Source organism: Acanthopagrus latus, chromosome 5 (genome assembly GCF_904848185.1).
Source record: "Acanthopagrus latus isolate v.2019 chromosome 5, fAcaLat1.1, whole genome shotgun sequence".
Lineage (NCBI taxonomy): Eukaryota > Metazoa > Chordata > Actinopteri > Spariformes > Sparidae > Acanthopagrus > Acanthopagrus latus.
In genome coordinates, this window is record NC_051043.1 from 8,543,797 (window position 1) to 8,566,915 (window position 23,119).

Here is a 23,119-nt window from a genome sequence, read left to right on the forward strand (position 1 = left end):
TGGCTTTATGCATGAATACAGATACATATGAAGGCCTTTATCATCTCTTTCTGTGCATCTTTCTACCCACAACACCATCTGTCTCTGTATTGCTGTTTACTTTTCTGTTTATCGCTGTCACTCTCTGTCATACTGTTTGCATGCTCGGTTTTTAGTGTGAATTTGTCCTGAGGAGACACACGCAAACGTTCCAGGAACACTGTTATATTAGTAGATGGTAATGACAGAGCAGTTTCTTTTTGTGGCCAGACTGACTCCAGATCACCGACCAGAGCTGTAAGATTGATGAATGAGATCCCACTGCAGGCCTCCCAGTGTCAGACAACTGGAGATCCCTTTGTGCATGTCTGTGTCTGTGCATGTGTGTGTGTGTGTATGCAGGCATGTGCACGTGTGCATGTGACCAACTGCAAGATATAACCACAAGCTCCTCACCAAGGGCGTCTCAGGACCAGGGAAGCCTCAGGGCAGGGATGCCTCATGGGAAAGCCCTTGATTAAAACTCTACAGACTGTTATCCCACACACTCTCTACCAAAGGAAGTGAGAGAATGGCTTTCCTCTTTTTCAAGCTTTTTTCCTGTACCAATAATTCTTAGCTAGATAGCTAGGGGAAAGGCATGTCCTTGACAATGATTTTAAAGGCTGGTATTTTACCTCGAGGAGCTTCCAAAGAGCTGATTTCAGATGAACAGGGAATATTTCATAGCCTAACCCCAGCCTAACAGCATGTGACTGCACATTTTTGATTATGCACTGTATACCAGTGTCAAAGGCCCGATCACCTGACCAGCCACAGACGGCACATGGCACGTTATATACCGTGAATCCTGCAGTGTCACGCTTACTACCATCCTCTGACTGTGAAGTCTTGCAGTAAATAATTAATGCTAAAGATTACGACACAGAGGCCACTGTTAGGAGAAACCCTAGAGGCATCAGCGTCGAGTGCTGACCCCAGGAGCAGCCCTGCAACCAGACACCTCCTCAGCACCTCTGACAGGGATATCCAATAGATCAGTTAGCGAGTGTATGTGTGTGTGTTGTGTGTCTGCAAGGGATCCGCTGTAATAGTTTTTGTGACCAGGCTCCTGACACCGGTAGGCTGCTTTAAGAAGGGCTGACAGGTGATGGGGGTCAAACCACCAGTGACCAGCACTTATCACGGTGACTGGTCATGTGGCTTATCATTTTTGAACCTGCGGTGAAGAGAATGCTCACTGGTGATGAGCTGTCCATCAGTGAGATACAGCGAAAGGAGTTTGTCTCCAAGAAGAGGGAGGCGATAAGATGTTTGACAGGGAGAGTTCAGAAGATAGAGAGGAGTGAGTGATTGTAAGGGGATGCTGTGTGTGTGTGTGTGTGTGTGTGTGTGTGTGTGTGTGTGTGTGTGTGTGTGTGCGCGCGCGCGCACATTTGTGTGCATGTATGTGTGTGTTTCCTATGCATTGTTCACCTCAGCTTTGATCTGAGCTTAGTTTGGGACTCCTGTCGGAGCTTAATGCCCAGCGCTAATAAACTTTCCTGGCAGGCACAAACCCTATTTGTGTAAGAGGACCATAATTCTAAATGACTCTGTATATTGAAAAGAAGAAAAACATTAGGTGCAAGTGTTGAACAAAAATGGTTATGGTGAAAGCAGGTTCAAGGTCAAGGCTTAACAAGATAATAATCTGAATTAAACACATGCTTTTGGAATTTGTATTTGTTTGTGAGAATGATTCAGGATTGTTCGAAGCTGAAATTAAAATTGCATTTCAGCTTGATGAAACAAGTACACAAAAGCAAGAATGCATTGTTGTTCTGTTGTGTATGAATACAATGATCTGCATCACATATTTAGCCAGTACTATATGCTATACAAGGGCTCCTTAGGTTGCTGCAGCTCCCCCTAAAAAAATGTTAAATACAAGCGTTAAATAAAAACATATATAGAAACGTATATATGCACACACACATACATACACACACACACGCACACGCGCACACAGAGACATACACATTATATTTTAACAAGAAGATCCAAATAGTTAAGAGTTTGTCATAGACAGCATTTTACAAAGTTTTGAAAGTGTGGGAAATTTCCCTTTCTTCATCTCATTGCTGCACTATGTTGTTGGTCAAGCTTGTATTCTGCTGTAGTGCAGAATGTTCTCAAATTGTTAGAAACTGTGGTTGATAACTACTTAATATAGATGATTCTGGTCATTCAAACAAATAGAAGAAATACAAATGCCATGCATCATTTACAATGATGTCATTATATAGACTGACCCCTCTGCATCGCCAGCTTTGACTGACCTTGTGCATCCCTTGTGCTATATATAGTGGGTGATACATGATTATTTGATGTCTGTGTTCTAGGAAATAAAGTAGTGCAATAAGTCAGCTGACTGAGGTCAGATTCACAAAATAAGTCAATAAAAGCAATTTTGGATGTTAAGAATATGAAGGTTCTTTAGTCGTGGTTTTGTCTGTGGCTTGTTAAAGTGCCAGCTCCCACAGTCCTGGCCCCTGCTATCATTTTTGTGTTACTTTGGCTTACTATATTTGTGATGGACAGTGTGTTTTCATGCATTTTAGAACTCTCCAGTGTCCTGGCCTGTCACCCAGCTGCCGAGCTGAGCACTGAAACCTTGCACTTTGGATGCATATGCAGAGGGTGACTGTTTGTGCAAATGCATCCATGTATGCAAACGTTTGTGTGTGTGTGCACACATGCAACTGTGTCTCTGTGCATCACTCTACATGGACTCTGACTCCCAGCCTTATCAATGTCAGAGATCTGCGCCAGGCACTCCACGCCGCCTTTTGCTGTGACAGACAGATCCTTGGTCCCCCTGTGGTCCCCGGGGTCAGGGTTGGCACAATGCATGATGTCAGCACAAAAACTGCCCATGTCGCTTATAAAACAGACCTGTGCCATCCACAGAGCATCTGCTTTGTATTAGGCTCTTTGAAGAAAGCATTTGGGTCAGTGGATGTGAAACGGACCACCTCTCTGTTATAAGGGGTTAGGAGAAGAGTGGGTTGGATGCTTGCTACCATCCATCTTAAAGATTGTGGTCTTAGTGATGTTAGGCAATCATTTGGAAGTTTGGAAGTGGATTTAAGGCAGAGGGATTTACTGGAGAAGTAGTTTGTGAGAAGTCAGGCCTTTTGTTCTGAAAACTGAAAGCAGAGATGACATAAAGAGACTGAGATAAAAAGAGAAATGCTTGATTCTACATGAAGAGATTGTGACGATTTTTAGCAAAGCTTGCAGGCCGTGGTCAAAGATGTATTGCCATGACTAAAGCAGATATTTGGTACCTTTACCATGGAATATAGCTCAATTAGGCAGGCAAGTGGATATGCACTAGCAAGTGTCCAGATGCTTTGAAATTGCATACACACCCTCAGGTACACTATTACCTTACAATATTATAGAACAACGCTGTGTGAAGTGCAAGAGAGAGGGTTTATAGTGTTTCATTCAAGCTCTTGTTTGTTGGTGCAGGAAGTTCCCAAAACCAGGAGGGAGAGCAGGGCAGATAACAGGATTTATTCAGCTCCAGCCCTTCTTTGTCCTGCCACACACTCACCTCTCGTCCCCCTTAGCCTCACCCTCTGTTCCCCACTGTCCAGTCTTGCTACCCACCGGCTCTAAATCCTTTTTTGATGGATTTCCCAGCAATTTCTCCACTGCTGGAATGTGTGGGACACATACACAGACGCACACATTTGTGTGTCCCTTGACATCAACCTCATCACACAAACTCTCACACACATGCTGTCTCACACACCTATAACATCTGCATCAAATGAATGTGACTGTATCTGTCACCCATAATTGTTTATGCTGATACAGTGTTTTGCTTGTTCTCCTGTCTGAGCTGACAAGTTGATTGATGGATGGCTGCTGTTAAAACACCAGCCAATACTGAAAATAACTCAGATTGATATAACAGTAATGGAACATATGAAAAATGGGATATTTTCAATGTCCAACTTTCCTAAATGATCTCTGCTTATGAGAAAAGACCCAAACAGCATGACTTCATCCACCGTAGCTGCTGATGTTCTTTTTCAACCTTGTAATTAAGAGCAAATTTTTTTTTTTTTTTAAGTCCTCACGTGTTCGTAACGTTGGCAAGGCTGCGTGGTGCAGATTATGAATGGGATGGGTAGAAGGCAGCAGGGAGGGGAAAGACAGGACGAAGTAGCCGCAGTTTAGCTTTAAGATGGCTCCACCCCACTTGTCATGCTGTGTTGTTTTGTTGTGTTAACCATGACAACTGTCTGAGTGGCTCCATCCAGCTTAAGGATTATTCTGGGTGAGAGAGCTGGGCAGTATGGACGGGGGGAGCGGGGAGGAGAGGGCAGATGAAGAGAGGAGTTGAGAGGCAGAGGGGTGCAGAAGAGACAAACTGAGAAATGAGGATGATTGGAGGAAGCTGGGGGGCAAAAAGATAATTAGAGACAGAGAAGAAAGTGTTGGCAGTGCAGGATTTTAGCTTCATGCTGAATTACTGAAATTACTTTGATCGTGTTTATTCCAGCATGGCATTAAATTCATGTGGTCCTCAAGAATTAACTACACAACAACTGCCTTAACAGTTATGACAGCATGAGGACAACAGCTGTTGGAATTATGGAATAATGTTATGAATCATTTTGACCACAGTGACCAGCAAGCCTGCCAGTCAGCCTGGCTGCACATTTTCAAAAGCTAGGCCTTTTGAACATCTGGCCACTCACTGCTGCCTGTGAATCACATCAGTTTTAATCTACATTGAAAGTATTTGAGATGTTTGTTAAGTGAATTTTAATCATTGTTAATGATGTTTGTGACAAGAGTTGTTCTTGATCTTTGTAAATATGGCTGGGAAGCAGTCCCATCGTCCTCGTCTCTGTTTAATCTTAATATTGATTCACAGAGGTCTCTAAATGAAGATTTGGATGTAATGTGAGTTTTTATGCAATGTGATTTGCCTTTATAGTGGTTAGTAGGTGCACATACATATTTCTCACTCAGAATTTGTGCATTGTGAATGTGTATTAGAACAGATCTCTAATGTATGCCCAGAATGAACTCAAAGTTAACTTTCTCGAGCTTTCTTTGTAAAACTCCTCAAAATGTACCCATATTGGCGTCTGCTTTATTTCAATATATTGTGTCTGTATTCTCTGCATCTTTGTTAATGTTTCCCTCTTTTTTGTAGGAATGCACCCTGTCCTCCTGTTAGCTGGGTTGATTCTGGCTTGGTCCATCTCGGGCACTACGTCTGAGTCAGCCACGCTGCGGTTCCTTGGGCAGACTGACTTTGTGGTCAATGAGAGCAGCACAGCTGTGGTCCGGCTGGTTGTGGAGAGAGTGGGAGATCCGGTCAATGTGACGGCTTTGGTTCTGGTAAGACACAGGACGAGCTCATAACGGATGACTCATTGTGAATACATGCTCATCTATTCTGCCTGTATCACATCACCTTGCTGTGTTGCTGGGCTGTCACCTTTATGGACAGTGAAGAAGCGAATCAGTGACCCTTTTTGCCAGACAGGGGCTAGTGTTCAGAGCCAGTGTGTCAGCAGAAACTGTCTTGGAAATCACACAGTGTGCTTTGGATTTACATCCTTCACATGGGGGCTAGTGTTAGCTGCTCACAGTTGGTGTCTGGTAAGGTGAGAGGGTTGTGCAGTGAAGTGTTGTTGGGGGGGTTTCCTATGCTTCTTGATATCTTTGCCATATTTCTTCTTGAAAGAAACTGTTAACCTTTGATACCTGGGCTTCCTTATTAGTTAATGAAATAGTGTGTAATATCAGAATTTCCTTGGGAATATACAACAGCACAGCAAAACTTAAGATCAAGTGGATAAAGGCAGCAGTAGAAAGGAAGGAAAGAGACAGAAGTACAATATTTGCCTGGGGAAAGAATTGTTACAGCCAAACATTTTTCAAGCCTGTGGTCTCCTTTTCGCTCAGATCTCTAATTCACAAATCATGTACCTGCAGCATCCTGGGTTTGAACAGATCTTGATCTGCAATGCCATATTTTATCCCATTTCTCTTGTACCTTTCCTGTTTCTCTCCTTCTTACTCTTTCAAATAAATGCAAAAAGGATCTCAAACAAACTGAAAGGAAAGAAGTTCACTTCAGTGAATTGATGAATGATACAATTTTATATTTCCTTGTTTCACCCAGCTAGAGGGAGTCGACACAGGAGACTTTGAAGCCGTTAACGCAGCAGCCTTCTTGCTGTCCACTGAGTCCAGTAAAACCATCTTTATTGCTGTGAAAGATGACGACTTACCTGAAGCCGATGAGACATTTACCTTCAACCTTACAGTACAGGTAAACATCAATTGTTTGTTTGTTTGTGTTTGCCAACTTTTCCATTTTGTGCGAAATGTCTGTTTTTCTATTGAAGATGACTCCCTCTTAAGTTCCCACTCACCGCCCAAGCTTCCTCTCCACAAAGTCCTGCTGTTCTAATTCTTCCCCTGACTGTCTTAAACCTCAACCCCAGCTACTGAGCAAAAGAGAGCGGGGGCAGCTGCCGCAGTAACCCTGGGAGGCTCTGAGCTGCAACTCAGAGTCTTTGATGTGTCTGCTCTACAGGACTTTGTCAAGACTGGCATGGGTGGGGCCAAATGTGATGTTCGTCCCTGAGGTTCCCCACTAAAAGACACCTTTGTGAAAAGAAACTAACTTTGACAGCCACAGAATCCACACACAGTAGATTAAAGTAATTCCCTCATTCACTGTCCCCATTGACTTTGATGGGCATGTCCGTTCCGTGGATTCCCATTCTGTATATGTGTGTTCACCATTGCAATTGACACACTATTGCAGATGAAAGCTCAGTCTGTTAGAATGAATGAATGGATTCACAATCAAGAACACTGAAATCTTTTCATGCATGTTGAGACGTTTTTGCTGACACTACCAAACGCACCATATCATACACTAGAAGGTGCAACTTGCTTAAGGCTGTAAAATAAGTAACAGACGGATGGCTTTTGTAACACGTTACTGTGACGCTACTCTTGCACATAGTCTTGTTGTTGGATAGCTATAGGTGTTTTAAAGTTTGAAAATTATTTTTAATGTTTACATTGTAAATCCTTGTCAAAGGATTTAGCATCACAGCCCAGGATGCCTTACACCTAGAGACTATCTCCATGGTTTCATGTAGCCTTTAGCTGTCAAGTTTGATTGATGAGCTGGGGGGGCCTGGTCCTGCTGTCTGCCCGTCTTATCCCTCACTGAAAGACCTAAGACAAAGGTTACTGAGAATCACTGATTGTCAGCTGTGTACATTTACTTAACAGCAACAACTCAACAACTGAACAGCTGTCGGCAAAAGTAACTTCCCTCACAGCATTTTCAATTTGACACTGCATTTTTGGGACATCTGGTTAAAATCCAGTAGTGCAAGCCCATATTTAGCCTGCCACTAGAGTGAAAGGCCAGATGAGGCTCACTTAGCCCTTCTGTGTACACTACAGTGGAAACAAAGCTTTGGCCAAATGCTACCCTATCAGTTTACTCAACTGTTGTCTGTAGGATGGATGTGCACTGCAAAGGGGTGTCATAGATCAAACACAAGTAAGAACTAACAGGTTGATCAGGGTACATTTATCATTTCTGACAGTTAAATGTGTCGAATATGTTCCAAGAATAAGTATTTTACTAACTTTGTTCAAAGTGAGTCTGACAAGACCTATCATATAAAAATAGTGTTTAACTATTATGGAGTAGAGCAGGTGCAGCATCCAAGTGCCATGGGTCGTACCATTTTAGGTTATTGGAAGCAGGGTTTCTGTAGAGCTACATGGGTATTCTATCCTATTAAAAATCTGATCCTTAACTAGCTAAGTTGTTAGCATAAATTTTTGTATATTTAAGTATGTTTGGGAACACACGAGTATGTGTACGTGTGTGAGCAGCTCCCTGTCTCAGCCAGTGGCTTGGCTTTGTGAAAACATGTTGATTCTGTGTCTGTGAGTTGACCGCTACAAGAGCTCAGCAGCGGAGAGAAAGCTCTGTTACAGCTGGGAGAAGCACTGTTTGAGTAGAGGGATAAAGGCAAAGGGCCTGAGCGCTTTCTTGTTTTTCATTTTCTCCCATGCTTGCTCTCACCTTAACATGCGCACACAAACACACATAAATGGGTTTTTCTCAGATTTCAATTGGATTGTGTTTGGCTGAAAAAATGGAAAACATTTCGAAATTGTGTTTGAGGGAGAAAATTGTGTTTCTGTTTATCATCATGACAAGACTCTCACAGTCTCGTATTCATTTTCCAGATGCCCGCACATATGCTTATTAGCCTGTGTCCAGATGTTTGTACGTTGCAACAGGATTTTGGAAGTTTTGGTGGAAACCTGTGCAATTGAGCTCAAACAAGGTGGTTGTCAGTACAGTTGGTCCATGAGATGCTTGTGAAAACATTGGTGAGCTCACTAATGGAAACCTTGGAAAGTTTCACCAAATAACAAGGCTGTGGTCTTTCTCTTTAAGAGCAGTCAGAAAAAGGAAAACCCTTACACAGATCATAGGTTATGGTTCTTTTTGTCCAGTTAAAAACACAGAGTGTAAGCCTTGTGAAGTCACTGTGTGATTTCAAGCCTGCTGAGATTTTAAGTTTGTCAGGTCTTAGTGTCGAATCACAGAGCACAGCACCAGTCCTGAAGAGGTATCCTGCTGTGAAATAACCTGACAAATCAACCAGGCTGAGACCAGTACTTCCTGTCTTTGTGCCTTCTCACTGGGGCTTCTCAGTGGGAGCACAGACACGAAGTGAAGACAGTAGATAATGCAGGGGCCTATGGTTTTGGGGGAGGTTAAGATGTGTTAAGGTGTGTACATGCTGTACTGTATATCTGGCCTGGTTATATCTAACCATTTCAATTCTCCCTTCTTTTCAGAGCTCCTCTAATGGCGTGACACTGGGAACACCAAACAAGGCAACCATCACTATTCTATCCAATGACAATGCTTTTGGAATAATTGCCTTCAACTCAGTAAGACTCACTCGTAATCCACATGCATCTTATTCAGTCTAATTCAATTTATCATAGTTTTTTTTAATATGATTTTATAATGTAAATGTATCATTGCTTGAAGTTCAGTATAGTCTTTGCAGTTAGTCTTCTAGATGTGTACACACTCTTAGTGCTGAAACAGCAGCTTTGAGTAAACACAATTACAAAAGGCACGATTTTTTCTATTTATGCAAATTACTTTGAATATAGGGCATTTTCAGTTTCTTCTCAGGACAAGCTGCCTGGACTCTTCCCTTAAACCTTCAGGAAACTGTCAGTTTTTTAAGGATCCAATGAGTGTTAAGTTGACTATCCTTTACTTAAATTCCTGCCACAGCTACACTTTTTGGTAACATACTCCTCAATTCCTCCTACCATCAATATATTTATCCAACTACACTCATTTTCCAACTTTATGCATAGTGCATCAAGTTTGTACCTGTGGTCACCAGAATTGTAATATTATGCTGGTCACAACAACCTACACTTGAATTTGTGATTAGTGAAGTAAGAAGTGAGCCCACTGATGTTAGTCAGTAGTAATAGAAGTAGAGTAATTTGGACACATATCTGCAGACTGGGGTACAATCATGCCAGTATTGTGGTTGTGGGAAAAGTGACCATCTAGTGGTTGTGGGTTTCCAGAAACAATTAAAACCACAACACTCCCTGGTTTCACTTATCAGTGGGAGTTTACAGCGTTTCCATGGTAGCTGTGGTATATTGGGAACTGTTTGCCCGACCAACCCCAGATGGTCTCACATGCTGTATAATGATTTGGCTTGCTTAGAATCAATAAAGGCCTCCTGGCCTTGGGAGATGTGTTTATGTTAGAGTACTGAATTAATTTCTGTGTAGCATTTCTTTGCTTGATTTTCTTCTTCTGTATTTGCATTCTCCTGAATTTCTTTGGTTATGGCAAATTGAGCTGGGATAATGAGGGACAACAGAAGGGGATTTGATTTCCACAATATGGACTTCCAAATGCAGTGAATTTAATTATTACTCCATGTTAGCATGGAATATAGCCTTCAAGGCTGTATTAGATTTATTTACTGAAACATAATACAATGTCTTGTTTAGCTTTTACTGCTGTATCCCCACTCTCTTCCAATTCCAGTCATTTCACTACTTTATTAGTACTACTTTTCATCAAAATTAAGATTTCTGAAGCAGTTTACAAATTAATCATTTGTAAATGTATACACATATAGATTAAACATGTTTTATTCACTTTGTTAAGTTATGAGCAGCACCTGTAACAATGTAATGTAATCTCATTGTACTGTGTATAATGACAATAAAGGCTTTCAATTCAATTTATATTCAATGTGTAGCAATTCCAAAATTGAGAGGACAGACCTCAAAACATTTGAAAAACACATTCTCAACTTTCTCTTCATTACATTATTATGCTGGCAGTAGGCTGGCTGTACCTGATTAGGATCTGTCTTTGATTTCAATGTCAATATCAATATCCTTTATTTAACCAGGTAAAAAAAACTCATTGAGATTCAAAACCTCTTTACCAAGAGTGACCTGGCTAAGACGGCAGCACAAAAGCAAAACGATTACACCAAACACACAAAAACACTAAATACTAAAATACAATCGCACACACTACAGGAAAACAAGAGTGGGGTTACATGATTACACAGCTTATTTCTCTGTCTTTTATAATTTCCAAATTTTGTAATTTGTCATGTGTAGTCTCTGTCCAGGGCCCATTTACACACGTGTTTTTTTTGTTTTGTTTTTAATTGCAATATTTCAGTTTTTTTTTGTTTCATGATTTAATTTATTAAAATTGGGAACAAGAAAACATAGCTGAAATTTATTTGATTGAACTAATTGTGGTTCTGTTTCTCTTTGTCTGTTTTTTTCTCTCACCCTTTTCATCTCAGACTGAAGAGATTGTAGTTGATGAGCCAAGAGGAAGGATCCATTATGTGCCCTTCACCCTGATTAGAGAAAAGGGAACATTTGGGACCGTGACCGTGAACTATGAGGTGAGAGGGATGCACTGTACATGACACCAAAGAACAAAGTGCTTGAAAGGATGGGACGTTAATGTTATGTAGGAAATTGTCCATTGTTTATATGAAGCATATTAATGATAAATGGGCATGCTGGATTATATACATTACCGTAACTCCTCCTTCTCAGATTTCAGGAGGTCCTAACCCTGCCATTGAGGATCTCAGTCCAGACAGAGGGAATATCACCATTCCTGTTGGACAGGCTGTAGTGCACTTCAGTGTCCTCATACAGGATGACCAGGTATCCAATAAACTATTAATTTAAAACAAACAGAAACAAACAAACACAAGCTGGTTCAAATCCCTGCTCCCCTGGGCTGAACTGAGCTGCATGTTGACATGTCCTTGAGCAAGATACTGAACCCCAAATTGCTCCTGATGTGCAGTTGCCATCAGTGAGGGCCCTGTGATAAGCTGGCGACTTGTCCAGGGTGTACCCTGCCTTTGCCCAGAGACAGCTGGGATTGGCTCCAGCAACACCCCGCGCGACCCCTTGAGAAAGGGATAAAGCAGTTACAGACGATGACATGGACACAAACTAATCCACATGTGGTCACATGTAAAGATTAGCTTGTGTTGATCGGTCTTTTACAGACATTGTTAGTTAGGTATTATCAGAAAATCTACTGTTGCAAAGAATATCCCAGTGCCCTGATGGGTTTGTCATTTTTAAGGTCAACTTTTCAAAGTGTCAAAGGAGCAAACAGGTTTATGATATACTCAGCTGCTTATATGTACAACATCATACGTGAAGGTGTGTACTCTCTTTTTTTGTCAGATCCCAGAGGATGATGAGGTGTTCTTAGTCAGGCTAGCGGGTGTGGCAGGTGGAGCCCTCCTCAGGCCCAATGCCAGCAGCGTCCAGCTGAGAATCCGGCGTAATGACAGTCCACTGCGGTTCTCCCAGTCCATCATGGCTGTGCAAGAGTCAGCTGGAGTCATTGCCCTCAATGTGACCCGTGGACGGTTGACTGAAGATGGGCCACTCATCGGCTCCATTGACACAGAGGTTCATTTCAATCAATCAATTCAATAATTTATTTACCTAGATTTTTGAAGAACAGGTCGCAACTAGTTTAATTATATAGGTACAGTATATACAGTATACAGTGCAATTTTGTTTAAACCATCTGGACTATACTGTCTTTAGGTCTCTGTAGATTACATGGTGGTGAGCGGTGAAGGACTGGGCAGCGCCACGCCAGCTGTGGATTTCCTTGACCTTCAGCCAGTCAGAACACTTACGTTCCCTCCATTTGTCTACAAGAGCAGCCTGCTGTTCAGCATTAGGGATGACGACGTTCCAGAAATTGCAGAATCATTCCATCTGGTCTTGCTTGAAGAGACCATCAGAGGAGATGCAGTGCTAGTACCATCCAATGCTGTCCTGGTGACCATTGAGCCCAATGATAAGCCTCATGGTGTCCTGTCAATCAGCAGCAGTGCGGTCTTTCAGCCAATCACCATTAATGAAGATCTGACACAGAGGTGGATAAATTACCAATAATCTGATGACATAATGTGTTTTATCCCATTGAATGAGTATTATAACATCTGTCTAAAAAAATTAACTCACCCAATTATGTCTTCAGCTATCTGTATTTTGTTCCTCTTCCATTTCCCAAAGATTTGAAGGCATCAGTATTGTAAGAAATGGAGGCAGCTATGGTGCTGTGTCCGCCAACTGGTCCATCAGTAGGAATTCCAGTGACCTCTCCCCAGTGTCCGATGATTTGACGCCTGCTGTGGGTACAGTGAGATTTGCAGCTGGTCAGGTGACAGCTGTGATTCCAATAAACATTGTGGCAGAAAATCTACCTGAGGAAGCGGAGGCTTTTCTCCTCAAGCTGCTGCCCACCACCGTGACTGGAAATGCAGAGGTTGACGAACCAATGGAGGTCAGTTTAGAGAAGCCATTTGATAGGCCAATTAAATGAATTTATTTATAGCTGCTCTGTGTTGCTGTTATGTGTTTGTAACATAGAGAGATCAGAGAGACAGAAGGCTGCACTTGTTGGGGAACATATCCTCCAGATGTGCATGTGCGATGCATGTGTGAGCCTTTGTGTGTGACCCTAATGTAATGTACAGTGGCAAACTTGGCACATTCTGCAAAAATCGACCCCTTGGTGTGTCACTTTGCTCTGTGGGTGTTCCTTTAATGTGGCTAAATCAAAACAAAGCAGAAACAGCAGGCACACTCTGTGTGTGGTGTCTCTGTGTTGTTTTTTTTTTCTTTAAGAAGGCGTGGGTGAAGTGGTGACAGGTTTTTTATAGCCTCCATCTTTGTCCAAGCCTCTTGGCAATGTGTGAAAGCAGTGGGCAGATCTAAGTCTTGTTTATGTTGAAGGCATAAGATGAGACACATACACACTTAACTTTGGTCACATACAAACACACACCAGAGCACCACCTCAGGTTGTGAGGTTACAGGGTCTGTTTGCCATCTGTGCACAAAGAATTGATTCAAAAGAAATTACTTAAGGATCTGGCAGGCAGACAACTCAGTAAGTGTTAATTGTCATTAATGTTGCAAATGATATATCACACACTTTACATCAAACATGTTTATTGATTTACAGCCGTAAATCGCCTATTGTGAGCATGCCAGGCCACGCATCAGACAAGTGTGGGTTTCAGGGAGATGAATGAGCCCCAGTTGAAACGCTCATGAAAACTACTCTAGCAGGCTTAGCAGAGTTAATTAAAGAGGATGCCTCTCTAAAGTTAGCTCAGGACTGTTTTACTACTTTCAGTCTCACTTGTTTTCTTCCTTCTCTCTCTTCATCACCTCTCTTTTCTTGTTATGATCCAAGATGCAGTCTTAGTAACATATAAACAGGATACACAACAACATCCTTCAAAGTAATTGATGGTAAATCTAGGCTTCATTGCAATTATCTCCTCACATCCCAAAGATGAGTCTTCTTCCTTCTCATTGCACAGGCAACCGCACATTTCCTGGGTTGAGGTGTTCCCTCGTAAGCAGTGCAGCTAAATCCGATGTGTCAAACTTGTGAAATCGCATTCTCCTCCAGCAAGCAGAGTATATAAAAACCTGAAAATGTACATTTTAAATATGAACATATGTAATTTATCATCATTGGCTTCAACTCAATCATTCATTTGATTGAAGTTAATTGATTAAAGTTTGATTTGATGGAGCTTTCAGGATTGGGCAACCTGCAGAATAACTGGAAACTGTGAGGCCTTATTTAAGGCATGAGTAAGTTTCATATGTTATAGTGAATCCACATAAATATAACCTTTCCCTGATTTGGGTTTCAGGGGAGATACATTCAGAAAATGTGTTTTGATCATTGCCTCATCAGTCACAGTCACAAAGTCCAAATGAACTTTAAGTATTGTCATCTAAGCATTAAAAGCAGCTTTACTGATTTGTGTGGGAAGAGGGTTTTACTTGTTGGAGAAGTGGCACCATTGCCAGAGAGTCAGTTGTAATCTGCAGTAGGAAAAAGTGAAGTTGTGGTTATGAAAAACACTTCTTTTAAAAGAAGATAAATAACAAAATCTAATAACTGTTGTTAATGATGTGTTGTCCTATCTTTTCTCTTACTCTAGATCGTGTTCTACATCCAGGATAGTGACGATGTCTATGGTCTTTTTCGGTTTGACCCAGCAAAAGAGCAAAGTATCCAGAGTCAACCCGAGGGCCGCTTCCTGTCGCTGAATTTCCTTCGGGAGGGTGGTACCCTGGGTGATGTGTCCATGACCCTTACCGCTATCTACATTCCTGCAGGCCCAATAGACCCAGCACTGGCCCGTGACCAGGTTCTGAATGTTAGCAGCTCCATTAAAGTGGTGTTTACTCATGAGCAGATGGTACACGTCATACTGCCAATCAGGAATGATGCCTTTCTTCAGAATGGAGCTCATTTCTTAATACAGGTAATAAGGACACAATATGAATATGTAGTGTTAATGACTTGTATGCTGTAATTTGGGCAATGTTTTGTGTGTTTTGCATGTCCAAATATGTGCTCTTCCTCTTTGAGTTTGTACTTTCTGGCCCCATCAGTGCCATCCAAAGTTAAAGTGCCTCATTTGCATGTGTGAATGGTTTGACACTGGCACTCAAATCTGGCATCTTGCTATGGGACACCTAGCTCTTAAAACAAGCAAAAACATATAAGAAAAGCCCTTTTCACATTCTGTAGAATCACCCTTTAACACATGCATGCACAAACATAATTGGAGGAAATCGTGCACTGAAAATTAACAAAACAGAAGTAATCAGATGGTGAAGAAAGAGCTGTTTCGTATAGAGCAATGAAAATTTTTAATGTGAGTAATACTTACTCATTTTTCAAATCTTCCTCTCCAAACATCTGTCCCCTTCTTGCCATGTTTAGGCCTTTTATTCATTGATTTGTTTCTTCTGTTTCCTCTAGTTGAATACGCTGGAGCTAGTTGATATCAGCCCTCCAATTCCTTCAAACAGCCCAAGGTTTGGGGGACCTCTGAACCTGACCCTGACTATCACCCCAGACATTGCTAATGGGGAAATCGGCTTTATAAGAAACACCACAGTAGTGGTTTATGAACCAGAGGACAGCAATACCAGCACAGTAAGATGTGATCTTCGTTTGCAGCTGTATTACATGTGAAGTTATGTGATGCTTGTCTCTTTTGACTGTCAGAGTTCAGTATCCTGAAACAAAATATATCTATAATGTACTGTGATTTGTGCTATTGCATTTTGTGAAAGAAACTATGAGATTGAATTAATGTTGGAGATCTCAATTTGAAGGAAAACGCCTCGGTTGTTATTTAGTCTGACTCTCCAACTCTAACCTTCAGAAAGTGAGTTTTCTATATGTACATATAGTATGTGCATGTATGGGAGGTTAATTCTAAAGACATTTGCCGCTGCAGGTTAGCCTCCCTCTGCGGCGTGACGGAACAGACGGTCAGGCTGAAGTGTTCTGGAGTCTTCAGCCAGTTGGAGCCAACCATGTGGATATAACTGACAAAGACCTGGAGCCTCTAAGTGGCTCTGTGGTCTTCCTCTCAGGGCAGAGTGATGCCTCCATCAACTTCACTATCATGGCTGACGACATCCCTGAAGTCAACGAGACCTTACTGCTCTCTCTGGATAGGTAGGGTTACTAAACTCTGGGAAAAAATACAGTTAGCAACCATGATAATTATTCATTTTGGTAATTATCATCAAGCTGTATTAGTTCCTTCAATTATGCCCATAAACATGACTGTAATACATACATGTTTTAAAGTGAATTTATACAATGAGTGAGTCCAGTGGATTTAGAAAGGCTAAGTGGATGCTGTCTCATCCTATCCCTCTGGTTTTTCTGGAGATGTGTGTATATGTGTGTGTTTGTGGTAATGGATTGGGGGTTGATTCATCTGGTAGTCTATGTTCTGATAAGAATGGCAGTTCTCTCCCCCTCCCACTCCTCCCCTGCAGGGTGGAGACTGCACGCTTTATAGTGTACTTTGGGTAAGTGGAGAGTGGAATGAACCTGGGCCCTTTGTGTGGTGTGAATCAGGACTTTGTTTTTCAGAGAAGGGCCTACTTCAGAGTTTCTTGGGTCTTTGGTTGATGTGGGGATGAGGGGGACTGGGATGGGAGGGGGGATTCAGCGATGGTGTGAAAAAAGGGAGCCCAAAGGAGAGTGGTTGTTGAGAGTAAATAGAGAATCTTCTTTATGTGTTGCGCTCTAATTTGACCAGGCTTGATTGTGCACCCTTTTAAAGATGTCAGTCTTTGTATGCATGCAGTGCTTTGGCCGTGACTGTTTGTTTGGAGTTCTTCATTCTGTCATGTCTTTGTCTTTAATTTGCTCGTCATGTGATGCTTACTTGGCTCCAGTTTTCTCAACATACACACACATACATACACCCCTGTGGAGCAATAAAGAGGCAGGCATGGTGTTGACTGACATTGTTATTAAAAGTGGGCTGAACAGCAGGACTTCAGCATATGGAGCCAATAATGGATTAGCGTAACACAATACAAAGAATGCTTTATAGAATTTAGATTAAAGTTGAGCTGCTTTCTCATGCGACAAGTCAATAACAAAAACAGTTTAAGAAACGTTCATGTTAGAGTTTTTATTACTGCACAGTTGGGGTGATGGTCATTTGCCGTGTATATTTACTCCAAAAGCAGTGTTTTATTAGGGAAAACGTATTGACTGGTTGAGTTTTAGTAGCGGTCACTTGCTATGATCTAATATTCTTTATGTGTGTATGTATTCCAGGAGTAATGTTGACAATCAGATCCTGAAAGCTGGCTTCACCAGCAGAGAGATTGTCATCATGGAGAACGATGATCCTGGGGGAGTCTTTGAGTTCTCCCTATCCTCCAGAGGTCCATGGCTCATCAGTGTAAGTCTTGGTTGAAACTGAATCCAGAATTCTACCTAGATTTGTTTTTGTACTTACTTTTGTACTTGTGACACTCATGGATGCCAGCACCCGGTTAACATCTAGTCAAATTAGCCAACTTGTTGACAGCTGTTGTTAGCTACATGTTGACAGACACTGAAGGAAATATATGAAATGTATCAAATTAGTCTTTTAGTCCTAGGAACTACATTTCAAGGCGCGAAAATGTTCAAAAAAATGTTGTTTAAGTCTGGAGACTTGCAAAGATTCAGAAAGTTAGTCAGCTGACATGAAAATGTGCCCAAGGCGTGGGCCTGGGATTTGTCATCAGTCACCATTTGAACAACAATTAATAAAAAAACTAATTGGGTTGCAACTTTTTAAAAATGGTAGCAGCACCAGCAGTACTGTTCAGCGTTGCAAGTCCTTTCCTCAAAAGTTCCTGTACTTTTGGAAAGTACTATCCTTCAAGCGGGGTCAATAAATGTCCCCAGAACTTAATTTAGTCTCTGGTCCCTGCAGTGGAAACAAGAGTTCCTCCAAAGGTTTCCTTGGGGAAAGGCTAATGTGAAGTAATTGTTATATTAAATGCCACACATCTTTATTTAGTCTGTTGTCTCTGGTTCTGGTCACATGATATCTGTAAACTCTAAACTTTTCCTAGGAGGGGGAAGCTGTGGAGCTGCATGTGGTCAGAGCCCAGGGGCAGCTGCTGAAACAGCTGGTGCGGTATGCTGTCATGCCCTCAGGCAACACTGAATTCTATGGTGCCACGGGCATCCTGGAGTTTAAACCAGGAGAGAGAGAGGTGGTGGTGGCACTGGTGGCAAGGCCTGATGGTGTGCCTGAGGTAAGAACAAGATCAATGCAGTGTTGACCATGAAAGTGTATATAAGCATTTCATTCACAAAAAAATAAAGTCCTCCCAGTCTAAAAGTAGTCCATGTTTGTTTAAGCAAGTGAAATGAGTATTTAATAGGCTAAATTTGAAAAAACAAAAAAAACAAAAAACAAACCTTAAATCTCTTTTTCTGTGTGTGTGTGTTTTTGTGCGCATCTGTGTGTCCATACAGCTGGATGAGACTTTCTCTGTGGTACTAAGTAGCCACAGCACTCCACCCAGTCGCCTAGGCAACCACAGAGAGGTCAACATCACAGTGCGGAAGAACGACGACCCCTTTGGCGTCATTGAGTTCATCCACCCGGGATTGACGTTGGCTATCAACGAGAGCAAAGGGGACGAGATGCATCAGGGTACTTTGAAGTAGCAGTCCTTCAGATAAAAGTGATACTTTACCATGTCAAGTGGTTTCTCATTGACACTTAAAATGGACCTAATTGCTGTGAAACAGAGGACATTTGGCTGCATGTGGGATGAACTGGACTATGACAAAATCTTTTATTTGAAAATGACTTTTATTTGATAGCTAATTCAAAAATGAACAGAGATCCCTATATCATTTATGGCTAATAAGTAAGGATGTTTTAATGCAGATGTAATAAGAGATACAAGTTAGACTTTGCTCATTTTGTAGAACAGGTACTTTGGGCCCAAAACAGTAATGATGCAAGCAAAGGTTCAATCTGGCTGTGACATCAGGAAGAACTGAAAAGCTTCTCTCATCCTTTTGTGAATGTATCAACAGTGTTTGCTCCTAGTATACAGGCATACATTGGAGCTATGCTAGTTAAAAACTGTTAATGACTTTAAGGGAGCTTTTAATAACCAACTAAATGCATCTCTGTCTATTCTGCTTTCAGCGGTGTACCCTGTTGTAAGGAACAGGGGTCACTTTGGGGAGGTGTCAGTTTCCTGGGTCTTGGAGCCAGCCCTGTCCGGAGATGTCAGCCCCCTCCAGGGAAATATCACCTTCAAGGAAGGGGAGTACCTCAAAAACCTCACTCTCTTCTCTGTACCCGATGAGGTAAATTGATAATTGATTGAGCACAAAAATGCAAACACTGCAAATTTAAGTTATATTTCCTTTGTTTGAATGTTTATTCATTTTTATTTAAGATCCCGGAGGACATGGAGAATTTCACCATCACAGTGTTAAATTCTACCGGTGGTGCAAGACTGGGGAACAAACTCACTGCCAATTTACAGATTAATAAGAATGATGATCCCATTTACTTTTCTGGTAAGTATACTGCTCATGATATTAAAGGATTCTCTGAAAGAGTGAAAAACACATGAATATATTATACCTACAGTCATTCACTCCCATGTCTCGCCCTGTTCTCAGAACCTGTGGTTGTGCGGCTTCGGGAGGGTGCCGTGGCAAACTTTAATGTTCTACGGGCGGGGCATGCAGATTTTGTTGCCACGGTGATGTACCGTGTGGAGTTTGGTAATGCATCTCCAGGTGACCTCACTGTCCTGAGTAATGACACGTTGCTGGTGTTTGACGTGGGTGAATGGATGAAGAACATCTCTGTGGCTGTGGAAGATGACAACATACCAGAGACTGATGAACCTTTTTACATTGTCCTCTACAATGCCACTGGTGAGTACAACATCACCTCCTTCCCCCCGTTATCCCCTCTTGTCTTAATGCCAGCTGTATATGTACGGAGAGGAGTCGCTGGGTGATTTAGCATTGTCTGTGGTAACACTGAAAGCTCCCCTAATCCCAGTATTGTGTGTCAGGGATGGGAGTGAAAGACCAGTGGGCCTCAACAAGACCTTAATTACCAGACTCCAGACTTTCTAAGACACAAAGACTGCCTACTCCACCAGCCTCCCTCTGTTTACTGATTGACATGGAGTAGAGTCGAGTAAGGGTTAGCCTGATTTATGCCAAGGCATAGTCCTTTACAGTGTTTGTGTTAAAAGTCAATAACCCCCATGTTAGAACTCAATCAGACTCGTACTGGGGCACTAACATTCTTTACAGTGACTATTTATTAATGAGCAGATTTGAAGACTTCTTACTACTGTTCTTGAAAAACTGGCTTGAGCACTATATCTGCAAAATATCATGTAGTTTTTTATAATTCCTTGTTTTCATGAAAGCGTAGAATATAAGGCTGTGGTTTATTTAGACTATGTCCTTGGCTTTTTTCACTTTAACTCCTTTTCTGAGAGACGCCTTTATTTGGGATGTTTTTTATGCATGAGAAGCTCCTTCTTCCTGGGCTTGGTTGCCATAGTTATGGTGTCCTAGGATAATGAGACAGCCTCCCCCTGTTGCATGAAATTTAGCATGACAGTAATAATACAGGCAGTGAAGTTAAACTCATTCTCTTGAATCTCTTTCTATATGTCAATCTATCTGTCTATCTACAGTATTTGTTACTTGAGGATACATTCTGAAGAAAAATACACTGACATGACCTCGACATGCTGGTCCTGATCTAAGCTGATAATATTCATGTGTACACAGGTGATGCTGTTGTATATGGAGCAGACAAAGCTACTGTGGTCATTGAGGCCAACGATGATGCCAATGGCATTTTCTCCCTGGAAGCTATAGAGAGACCTGTCAAAGAGGGCAGGACCAATAATTTTTAGTAAGACTCAAGTTTTAAATTCATGTTTCTTTTGTACAAAAAAAAAGTACCTTTTGTTTCAATTATTTCAAATTAAAAGGTATTGACATATATTTTCTCCTATTTCACAGTGTCCTGCGTGAAAGGGGCCATTTTGGTAATGTAACAGTCTTCTGGCAGCTGTTTGCCAATGACTCAGTGACTCCTTTGGAGGAAAACCAGGAGTTTACCAACACTTCTGGCTCCATCACCTTCACTACAGGGGAGGAGACCAAGTCTATTGTACTTGAGGCCATCTCAGATAAGCTTCCAGAGTTCAATGAGTTCTTTGTCCTCAGTCTGGTTAATGTCTCAGGTGAGTTCAAGATAAAAATGATGTTTTGCAAGATAATGTAAAAATGTACAATGATCACTAGAGAAAACTCTCAGGACAAATTAGGATTGTGTTTAACTTTAAATTTGGCATTAAATTTCACTTGAGTCATCAGCAGTCATGAAGAGGTATACATTTCAGTCATCATTTTGTCTTGAAAACCCCTCATCGCTTGTCTATAATTTCTTTAAGGTGGTTACCCAGGGGAAGGTGGACGACTTGCAGAGACTTCTCTGAGTGCCTCAGTTCTCATCCCTTTCAATGACGACCCATTTGGTGTCTTTGCCATCGCTGACAACAACCTGGATCAAGAAGTAGCTGAAGATGTACTGTCAGAGGATGATATGGCTGATGTCACTTCCTTTACCATCCTCCGGCAACAGGGTACTTTCGGTGATGTGCGTGTTGCCTGGGAGATTGTTTCTGGCCACTTCCCAGAGGGCCTTCCTCTGATGGATGACCTGCTCCTTCTAGCCTCCTTCCCAGATGAGGTTCAGCTCAGGCCTCATGCCAGGCGACACCACTCAGCCACGGATACGTGGTTTTTCTCTGGGCTTCCAGGAGCTTATGGGACTATCGCCCCTGAAGATGGGCCTGCTGCCGTTGGCAACTTCACCTTCTCTGCTTGGCTAGTGCCCAGACCAGACACTGATGGATTCATAGCCAGCAAAGGAACCAGGAACGGAACCTTGTATTACGGAGTGAAGGTCCACACCAATGAGTCTCATGTCACGGTCATGTTTTACTATACAGTGATTGGATCCAATAATACTCAGGTGTCCCGGGCTACTGCGGAGAAATTCGTAGAGAATAACACCTGGTTACATGTCATCATTACTGTGGATGATGGGATTATTGAGTTCTTTCTGGATGGTAACCCTATTCCTGGAGGAGTGAAGAGCATCAAAGGAGAGGGCATCACAGATGGTGAGCTATTTTATTAGACTTATTAAACATAGCACAGTGACACATGTCAGATTGTTGAGCATATGATGTCCACAACGCTATTTGCTACATTAAACGTGTGTGCTCTTCTGCATGTTCTCCCACAATATTTTTGTTTGCAATGGACTTTCAGTAGTGGCATTGAATCCTGGCATCTTTGCATCACTGTTAGTTGTCATATGTTGCTTTGGGAAGTTACCAGATTATATACACTGTTACTGGCTTGGGAATCATAAAGATCTACAAGCTCTTGTCTCTTTTCCTTGGGCAGATACGTCTGGCTGCACTCCAGTTCACACAGATTTTTCTGCAACCTTGTTTGTAACGGGCAAAGCATAGCTGTTTATCTAATATGGGGTGGTTTAAAACAATGACTGGCAGAGGAGTGTCACTGGCCCAGAAAAGTTACACATCATAGGTTTTTCTGCTCTGATTAGTTGTAGGTCTGTCCACTTCAGTCTGGTCTAGTCAACACACCAAGGTTGTGTACGTAACTCATATCAAACCAGGCAGTGCTGACCAAATATACGTCAAGATTTGGTGACTGCACTACCTAGTTTCCACCTAAAATATTTTCAGAAGCACAATTTAGTGTACTTTAAGGCTTTATCTGAGAAAGATTGTGACCAGGTCAGTGTCTGTGGAGAGGGCTTCAAGCTTCTCATTGTTCACATACAGAATAACAACAAATTTGAACTTCTTACATACACACATAGCATGCATTCCCTCACACACACTAATGCACATTCACACACACACAGACACACAAACACATTCACAAACCTCTCAGTCACTTGCTCATTGTTCAGCACTACTGGGACTCTGCAATGCTTGAGTGACCACTTAGCTTCAGCGCTGCTGGATATTGTTA

General features: G+C 41.9%; 1 protein-coding gene across 2 annotated transcripts in view; it reads left to right on the forward strand.

The window, feature by feature from the left end:
• The window catches only part of adgrv1 (adhesion G protein-coupled receptor V1), a 116,458-nt gene that overhangs the window by 8,359 nt on the left and 84,980 nt on the right, over window positions 1-23,119 (forward strand). Inside the window, exons 4-24 of one of the 2 annotated variants that reach the window (XM_037097364.1) lie at window positions 5,204-5,391; window positions 6,182-6,331; window positions 8,911-9,006; window positions 10,932-11,036; window positions 11,194-11,307; window positions 11,845-12,075; window positions 12,217-12,554; window positions 12,694-12,964; window positions 14,649-14,975; window positions 15,479-15,655; window positions 15,963-16,186; window positions 16,516-16,548; window positions 17,312-17,438; window positions 18,103-18,288; window positions 18,512-18,692; window positions 19,200-19,363; window positions 19,456-19,579; window positions 19,685-19,945; window positions 20,825-20,951; window positions 21,062-21,285; window positions 21,496-22,230. In XM_037097364.1, coding sequence (XP_036953259.1) covers window positions 5,206-5,391; window positions 6,182-6,331; window positions 8,911-9,006; window positions 10,932-11,036; window positions 11,194-11,307; window positions 11,845-12,075; window positions 12,217-12,554; window positions 12,694-12,964; window positions 14,649-14,975; window positions 15,479-15,655; window positions 15,963-16,186; window positions 16,516-16,548; window positions 17,312-17,438; window positions 18,103-18,288; window positions 18,512-18,692; window positions 19,200-19,363; window positions 19,456-19,579; window positions 19,685-19,945; window positions 20,825-20,951; window positions 21,062-21,285; window positions 21,496-22,230 — 4,381 coding nt within the window. In that variant the 5' untranslated portion in view covers window positions 5,204-5,205. The remainder of the gene's footprint in view (window positions 1-5,203; window positions 5,392-6,181; window positions 6,332-8,910; window positions 9,007-10,931; window positions 11,037-11,193; window positions 11,308-11,844; window positions 12,076-12,216; window positions 12,555-12,693; window positions 12,965-14,648; window positions 14,976-15,478; window positions 15,656-15,962; window positions 16,187-16,515; window positions 16,549-17,311; window positions 17,439-18,102; window positions 18,289-18,511; window positions 18,693-19,199; window positions 19,364-19,455; window positions 19,580-19,684; window positions 19,946-20,824; window positions 20,952-21,061; window positions 21,286-21,495; window positions 22,231-23,119) is intronic. The other variant, XM_037097365.1, reaches the window with a different exon arrangement.